Raw genomic sequence first — 8,810 nt, forward strand, 5'->3', positions numbered from 1 at the left:
CCCTCCCTCTTTCCTTTTTTTATAAGAAACCAGTTGGACAGCCTTTTCCCGCAGCTCTGACTCTTGTAGTGAATCATTAGGGTGCTGCTTGCGCAGAATTAAAATGAGAATGCAGAGTGTCCAAACTTAACCCCCACCTCATTGTCACCACACCAAGGCATGGAATGGCAAAAATGTTGCCCCTAGAAACCTGTGTAGTAGCTGATACATTTAACATGGACACTGTCAAATTGAAGCGCTCCACTGACTTTTACAAGGTTTCATATCTTCATGATGATCAAATGACAAAGAGATTGTATAAAGATGACTGTAGCTCACAGTGCATTTTCAGCGCCCTTCCCTTTAATTGTTCCCCCTACTTGTGAAAGCACATGCTGACACTCAATAGTGACTGAAGAGTGGACAGGCTATTTTGAACTTGTGTGAAAAATTATTGAATTTTCGGGTATTAATTTATGACCAAGAGTGAGTAGATACAAAACATAAACACCAATTTAAGAGTAATAGACAGCCCCGACTCTGTGTATTGTGATCTACATGAAAAACTCCCATGGAACATTGTGTAGGTGCGCTTCATTCAGCCATAAGAGCTCCGACTCTTTGGGGCATGGATATGGGACCTTCAGGGATGTCCTGTGGTGGTGCTGGAAATTGATGTGGAGTTTGTTAAGATTGATCTTGATCGTGAGCAGGTTTTGTGGTGTGGCGCAATGAATTGTCCTTGGAGAATCCACTGAAACAATGCTTACGTTTGCGGTGCTGTAAGTGTCAAAGTAACACCCACATGAATGCCAGCACTCAAAGTAACCCAGCAACATAACATATTGTATCTAGTTGATCAGCGTTATTCATTTCACATGCCAGTGGTTTTGAAAGCGTACGCATTCAAGGACAACCTAAGTTTACATAGTTAAATCAAGTGCGTATGACAGGATTGGTGCTCTTTGTGTGTAATTCCCTCCCTTTGTTATCCCCAGAATGGTATTCTCCACCTAAGCTGTGATGAACCAACAGTCTCACACAGAAGGAAAGCTGAAATCATCCCGTTTGGAGCATATTAGCATGAAAGAACACTAGCAAAGGGTTCTGTCTTCTGGAAAATTTTATAGCAGAAAAGTTTGAATGTCTACATTTGTATGTTTTAGGATAGACTTGAAAAATATGTGCTTTAATCTACGAGCAAAAATATGCTACTCCATTTTGCAGACTTAACTCATTTAGCCAGGTTTTCCACATGATTACCAACCTCGCTGCAAGGGCCCCCCCAAAATAATACACAAAAATATCAGAGGGGTCAGCCAATGATTTTGGTGATAAGGCACAATAGGCTTTTAATTCCTTCCTAAAGCTATTCCACGGTGGCTGAAGTTAATTGTCAACGGTCCACACTCATACATCACTTCTTATATATCTGCAATCCATATACAGATTTTTTTTTTACAATAATACACTGATGAAGATATTAGGAGCAATGTGAGGTTAACCCGCCAGAAGGCTCTGTGAAGACTATTTAAATTCTTATAATCTTTAAGACTGAACGCTTTTCACCTCACTTTGTGCATGAAAGAACCTGCGATGCAGAATAAGTAAAGAGCCACTCCGATGCTACTGGAACAAAAAGCACAGTATTATCATACGTTTCCCTGTAGATTTTACTGCCATGGATCTCAGCGGCTTCTGTCAAATCTGCCCTCGGCTAAAAGTAAACAACACTGAGAACATAAGTACCGATTTTTCATTTTCTTACATTAAACAAGAGCAATATCAATTTGAGGAATGTATATTGCAGCTTTATGACACCTTAGCAGCAGCATCTGAGGGTGTACATAACATACACATACATGTGGAACACAAATTAAATTAGAGCAAAAATCAACTGTAATCCATGCCATGTCACATAAACAGTGTCTTCATATTCAGAAAAGAGTAATACCAGGAAACAACGAGAGGACGAAAGCAAGGGGGTTTTGCTGCCATCTAGTGGTGAAAATAGTACATACTGTGAAAAGAGGCGCTGTCTAACAGTGACTTCCATTATTTTTTAACTGTCCCTTTAGAGCAAAATAATAACCTAACTAATCTTGTAAGTTTTGTGCACTATAGTCATGATTGAGCGGGTTCTCTCTCCACTCTCATCAGCCCCCATGTCTGAGATGAGGATAGCTCTCCACCGTACGTGCAATCCCCTCCTTCAGACTAACTACCGGTTTGTAGCCCAGGTGGTCTTTGGCACGTTCACAGCTGTAGTAGTGGTAGGTTCCAGCCAAAGCCACTCTCATGGGAGTAAACGTCGGTTTTAAAGATACAAGAGGACGCAGGATCCAGGTCAGCAGCCAGAGGAGCAGGGCCAGTCCATACACAAGCCTGTAGGGGAGGTGGAAGCGTGGTGCAGCATATCCCAGACCCACCAACACCTCAGACATGAAGTCCCAGAAGCGAACTGGCTCATCGTTGGTGATGTGATACGGCTGGAGGAGAAGCAGAGCGTACGCCATTAAATATCTACTAACTTGAGATTCACCAGAGCAAATGGAGCACGAATGAAATGTCTCATGTTGAAAAGTCTCACAAGGTCCACTCTGTGTTGGATTTTAAGTCTCACTCACTTTCCCACAGATGGGGGAGTCTGGTCGCAGGCGCTCAGCAGCCAGGATGTGTCCATGAACGACATTCTCAACATATGTGAAATCTACCAGATTGGTCCCATCACTGGAGAAAATGAAGACACGCACCAACAAACACCAGGGATTAAAGGCTGATTCATACTCGGCGCAAACGCGCAACTGTTCTGGCTCGAGAACCATTAATGACGTCATCGAAAGCGCCAGCCCCTTCACAGTTCCTTCAGCTCATAAAGGCTGATTCATACTCGGCGCAACCTCGCTCATACTAGCTGGTCGCAAATGGCGCAAACGGTCACGTGTCCCAAAATTCCGCCACGCCCCCCTTCGCAAGCTAGAAAATCCTCGCGCGGCGCAAGGGCGCGCACACAACTTTTTTTCTGACTTCGCGCGCGCTCCACCGGAAACAGCTGACCAAGAAAAAGAAAAAATGAACACTGCAGAGACCGCGGTGACCGAGAGGGTGCGCCTCTACAAACATCTGTACGACACGTCTATGAAGTTACACTGGGACAACGTTTGACAAAGTTCGTCTTGTTGCAAAGGACGAACATTCCACCTTGTCTTCTGTTTTTGCCGCAGCCGCTTAGCTCTGAGATACATATACAGTTCTACACCCAGAGTAAATTCATTCCGCATCAGATGTGCCAGCCTCTGCTGACGTGACACCACAGGTGGCATTGTGTATGCTTTCTTCGTATGCTTTTCAGCTTGTTTCCTCAACAGTGACGCTCGCTGGTCTGGAGAGAACTGCAAATGTGACGCATTCTCGGCGCAAACTGCGCTTATGAGCTGAAGGAACTGTGAAGGGGCTGGCGCTTTCGATGACGTCATTAATGGTTCTCGAGCCAGAACAGTTGCGCGTTTGCGCCGAGTATGAATCAGCCTTAAGCGCAGTTTGCGCCGAGAATGCGTCACATTTGCAGTTCTCTCCAGACCAGCGAGCGTCACTGTTGAGGAAACAAGCTGAAAAGCACACGAAGAAAGCATACACAATGCCACCTGTGGTGTCACGTCAGCAGAGGCTGGCACATCTGATGCGGAATGAATTTACTCTGGGTGTAGAACTGTATATGTATCTCAGAGCTAAGCGGCTGCGGCAAAAACAGAAGAGAAGGTGGAATGTTCGTCCTTTGCAACAAGACGAACTTTGTCAAACGTTGTCCCAGTGTAACTTCATAGACGTGTCATACAGATGTTTGTAGAGGCGCATCCTCTCGGTCACCGCGGTCTCTGCAGTGTTCATTTTTTCTTTTTCTTGGTCAGCTGTTTCCGGTTGAGCGCGCTCGAAGTCAGAAAAAAAGTTGTGTGCGCGACCTTGCGCCGCGCGAGGATTTTCTAGCTTGCGACGGGGGGCGTGGCGGAATTTTGGGACACGTGACCGTTTGCGCCATTTGCGACCAGCTAGTATGAGCGAGGTTGCGCCGAGTATGAATCAGCCTTAAAAGTTCACAGTCGCTCATCACACTGCTGTTGTAGTATATATACGCTGAACTCCTCCCCAGGTTGACAGGGATTTGGAAAAGCAGACTTTCAGTGTATAGCCTTGTCATTTTATGATGAAAAAAAAAGGAACGAGCTGTAGCTTATGCTAATCGGTACCTTGTGAAAATGCTTCATTCCTTTTGCCCTGGAAGTCTGAGCTTGGAGCGAGGAATCACGTCACACCCGAGTGTGAGAAAGATTCTCAGTGGAATTAAGGTCTGCGGTGACCAATCCATGTCTGAAAATTATGTCTCGTGCTCCATGGACCACTATCGAACCACTATACTATACTATATTGAGCTCAACGAATCCTAGCAATTTCATATTGGAATATGCCCATTCCATCACAAACTCAAAGGGTTCAAACCTGGCTGTCTAGTATATTCAGGCTGACCTCAATGCTTGGGAAATGAGGCAGATGGTTGGGTGTAACTGACAACTGATGCATTCAAAGAATAAATGCATCACTCACCCGATCATGAACTTCATCTTGCCCCTGCGAGCTGTGTCCACCAGGATGGGAACCAGCTGTGGGTCTCGTGGGCCAAAGATGCCATGAGGCCGAATAGCAACTGTGAGGAAACCCTTCTGCTTGTCACATGCCCCAAGAACCAACTGAAAGATGAAGAATTTTTCAAACTGAGCAAAACAGCAGATGCTACATGAGGGTGATCGGCCATTTGCCCTGCTTTCTCTGGAATATTAGATGATGGCAAAGTGCATGAGTCATGATTGGAAGTGGAGGTAAGATGCTGACATTATGTTGTTACCTTAATAGTTATGTATAAAAGGTTCAATATGCATTATGTACAGAAAGTAAATTCAAATCAAATCAAATGTATTTGTAAAGCACATTTCATGTACAAAACAATTCAAAGTGCTTCACATAAAATAAAAGCATTGCAGCAGGGAGTGGAAGAAGCATTAAAAATACATAAAAGAATATTAAGAGAAACAAATAAAATTATTTAAATGAATTTAAAAACAAGCAACAGTCCAGATAAATTAAAAGATACCGTGCAGATTTCATGCATAGACACCTGGATTTTAACCTGGATTTAAAAATGTCTACATTTGGTGAAAGTTTAATCTCCACTGGCAGTTTGTTCCACTTGTTAGCAGCATAACAGCTAAATGCTGCTTCTCCATGTTTAGTCTGGACTCTGGACTGGACCAGCTGACCTGAGTCCTTGGATCTAAGAGCTCTGCAAGGTTTATATTCTCTGAACATATCACAGATGTATTTTGGGCCAAAACTGTTCTGGGATTTGTAAACCATCACTTGGCTTTTAAAATCTATTCTGTGACCGACTGGAAGCCAGTGTAAAGATTTTAAAACTGGTGTGATGTGTTCAGATCTCTTAGTCCACGTTAAAACTCTAGCAGCAGCGTTCTGGATGAACTGCAGATGTTTAATGCTCTTTTTGGGAAATCCAGTTAAAAGAGCATTACAGTAATCGAGTCTACTGGAGATGAATGCATGGATGAGTTTCTCCTGGTCTTTTTGGGAGAGAAAATCTTTAATTCTGTTGATGTTTCTGAGATGGTAAAAAGCTGCCTTGGTGACACCTTTGATGTGGCTGCTGAAAGTCAGATCTGAGTCTATCAACACTCCGAGGTTACGAACTTGGTCAGTGATTGTAAGGTCCCGAGTCTCAAGATATTTACCAACGCTGACCCTCTTCTCTTTGCTACCAAACAGAATGATCTCAGTTTTGTCTTCATTTAATTGTAGAAAATTCTCTCTCATCCAGGTGTTTACTTCCTCCAGACACTGACACAGTACGTCTGCTGGGCTGCAGTCGTCCGGTGACAGAGACACATAAAGTTGTGTATCGTCTGCATAACTGTGATAATTGATGTTAAAGTTCTGCAATATCTGACCCAAAGGGAGCATATACAAGTTAAACAGAAGAGGTCCAATAATTGACCCCTGGGGGACTCCACAAGTCATGGCCACTCGCTCAGATTCATAGCTGCCAATTGTAACAAAATAACACTGGCCTAGTAAGTAGGACCTGAACCAGTTAAGGATCGCTTCAGAAAGTCCAACCCAGTTTTCCAGCCTGTGCAACAGGATTCTGTGATCTACAGTATCAAACGCAGCGCTGAGGTCCAACAGAACCAGGACTGAAACATTACCAGAATCAGTATTCAACCTGATGTCGTTTAACACTTTGATCAGAGCTGTTTCAGTGCTGTGATGACGTCTGAAGCCTGATTGAAAGTTATCAAGACTTCCACTTTCATTCAGAAAGTCGTTGAGCTGGTTAAATACAACTTTCTCAATAATCTTGGATATAAAAGAGAGATTAGAGACAGGTCTGTAGTTGTTCATCATAGAGGCGTCTACAGTTCTCTTCTTTAGGAGTAGCTTAATGGCAGCTGTCTTTAGTGACTTGGGAAAAATGCCTGATGCCAGTGAGCTGTTAACTATTCGTAGGAGATCACTTTCTACTGAGGTAAAAACAGTTTTTTTTAAAAAGTCGGATGGTTTTAAATTCTGAAAACTATTCAGTCAATGAAGTAAACAACTGCTCAGTCACTTTTAAACCAAGATGGAGCTGAAACCTGTGCTTATATCCACTGATTTTAGAAGACACCAAATTAAACACACATCATTTAAAATACTGGCAACTAAAATCAAACCATAACAAGGGTTCCTACCTTCTCCTGCTCAATTTTGGTCTGTGTGTAGTAGTCTATGGGCTTCTTGGCATACGGTAGATCTTCTTTTCCGTTCTTAATGTCCGTCCCCTCGAACACCACACTGGCACTGCTTGTCAAGACCAGTTTCTGGCGACATTGACCAGACAAGCGTTTTTTTTTTACGTCTTCCCCCATTTTTAAAACAGAGAGCGTCAGGCAAAAATGTAGGAAAAACAAAATGTTCTGAACTACCTGTACTCCAGCCTCGATGCAGGCCCGAATAACTGTCTGTGTGCCCTGAATGTTCACCCTTTCGAACAGGGCGCGATCGTCGCTTGCAGGGGCTGGGGAGGCACAGTGGAAAACCAGCGACACATCCTTCAGAGCTGCCAGCAGGGCCTGGAGGAAAACAGGGCAGAAAGCTCACATCTTCTGACCAACCCTGGCCAATGTGACTCTCCTGAATATGTTGTGAATAAACAAGACTCAACATGTAAAGAAACAAAATATCCAAATACATTGTAAACGACCCCCAATTCTTTTTGTGGCAGATCATGTGCCCTTAGGGTGTACATATTTGATAAATATTCCATCTTCTTAAACTGTTATGGAATATGTCTAAGACAGGGGGAAGTGAATTTAACTTTTTAATTTATTTCAAGTAAAGAAATTATAATCTCTTTTTAAATAAGTGTTTTAGTATATTTAATTTACTAAAACCGTTTTTTAATTCATGAATAATTTTTTTATACTTTCTTCTAGGAAGGCTGAATAGAAGGACAAGACCAGAACATTTGAGGACGATCGACTGTCTCTTCATCCCTTACTGCAGCAAACCTGAATGCCAGTGTGTTGAGACATGTTTCGAAGTGATGGGTCAAGATTTTCCCAACAGAATTCTCAAAAATTCTACAGATTGTTGGATGACCATATTCCCAAAGCCACAATTCTTCAGTTATTTCTCAACCCATCCCATTTGCTCCAATTTGTGTTTCAACTTAGTCTTTATTCAGAAATGTGACACCACATATCACTTTACTTGTGAGCCCTTTGTTTCATGACTTATAAGCATTTTCAAATATATGACTAACAATTAGTGGCTCGTGTGAAGTGGACAGCAGAAGTAATCTGCCAACCCACCGGGTGTCTGCATATAAACAAAACTAAACGATTTAAGTCTCACCTGTTGGTCGCAGAGGTCTCCCTGGTGGAAGGTGACGCCTGGCAGCTCGTAGCTCTGACGGATGTCGAACACAGAAACCGAATAACCCCGAGCCAGAAGCTTCTCGACCAGGTGTCTACCCAGGAAACCAGAGCCCCCGATCACCGCACACTTTTTATTGCTCTGAATGACAAACACCAAAGCATCATAAAAGGTTCAAGCTGACCTGCGCAGTCAATAACGTTTAAACTCACCGGTCGAACACGCGTAGCCATTATACATTAAAGGTAGCCAACGGGGGTGAGAAACCGGGAGATGTCACAGTCAGCGACACAATATCGGTCCTTACAGGACAAACACTGCAGCTTCGCACATGCGAAGAGTTTGGCACAACTTCTACTTTGAACTGACTGAATCAGCTGAGAAGCAAGTCCTCTGTGATTGGTCAGAAAGTCGGCAAGGGCCAGGGTGACGTCTACCCATAGCCAATCGCATTCATTATACGTCAAAGGACGCCACTATTCAGACCAATGAGAGACAACATGCTAATTCCATCCGTCTCCTTACTCAAAGATAATGTTCCTCACTTGCGTCACACACCAAAACCATCAGACAGATTAATATGAGCCATTTCAAAACCTGATTCTATCTGCGATAACAGTATATAAGGATACCCCCCCCCCCCTCTGTTCCTTTTAAAGTCAAGGCACTGGTTGAACCATATTTCTGTCAAAAAAAAGTGTAAACATAACTGCCCTAAAGATAACAATAAAACATAGTATTAAATGGCTTTTGGGGACACATATGTCTAAATTGTAGTCTTCTTTGTTGGCCACCAGTGATATACTTTATCCATTATCTGTAGAGCTCTTGTTATCTATACTATTACCCTA

At 43.0% G+C, this 8,810-nt stretch overlaps 1 protein-coding gene across 1 annotated transcript; it reads right to left on the bottom strand.

The window, feature by feature from the left end:
- Positions 1–1,768: 1,768 nt before the first annotated feature.
- nsdhl (NAD(P) dependent 3-beta-hydroxysteroid dehydrogenase NSDHL) lies at positions 1,769–8,321 on the bottom strand. Its single transcript, XM_075480591.1, has 7 exons — positions 8,172–8,321; positions 7,939–8,100; positions 7,008–7,154; positions 6,774–6,902; positions 4,579–4,721; positions 2,607–2,709; positions 1,769–2,468 (listed from the first exon to the last, which is right to left on the bottom strand). The coding sequence occupies exons 1-7, from the start codon at positions 8,190–8,192 to the stop codon at positions 2,136–2,138; spliced, it is 1,038 nt and encodes a 345-aa protein (XP_075336706.1). The 5' UTR covers positions 8,193–8,321; the 3' UTR covers positions 1,769–2,135.
- Positions 8,322–8,810: the final 489 nt, after the last annotated feature.

This window comes from Odontesthes bonariensis, chromosome 13, assembly GCF_027942865.1.
Source record: "Odontesthes bonariensis isolate fOdoBon6 chromosome 13, fOdoBon6.hap1, whole genome shotgun sequence".
Taxonomy (NCBI): Eukaryota; Metazoa; Chordata; class Actinopteri; order Atheriniformes; family Atherinopsidae; genus Odontesthes; species Odontesthes bonariensis.

Bases quoted from the DNA above. Each gene is read 5' to 3' on its own strand.
- nsdhl (XM_075480591.1), bottom strand. From the start codon at position 8,192: ATGGCTACGCGTGTTCGACCG. The intron at 8,101-8,171 runs GTGAGTTTAAAC...TTTGTCATTCAG, and splicing joins TGGCTACGCGTGTTCGACCG to AGCAATAAAAAGTGTGCGGT. The intron at 4,722-6,773 runs GTAGGAACCCTT...TTCATCTTTCAG, and splicing joins CCAAAATTGAGCAGGAGAAG to TTGGTTCTTGGGGCATGTGA.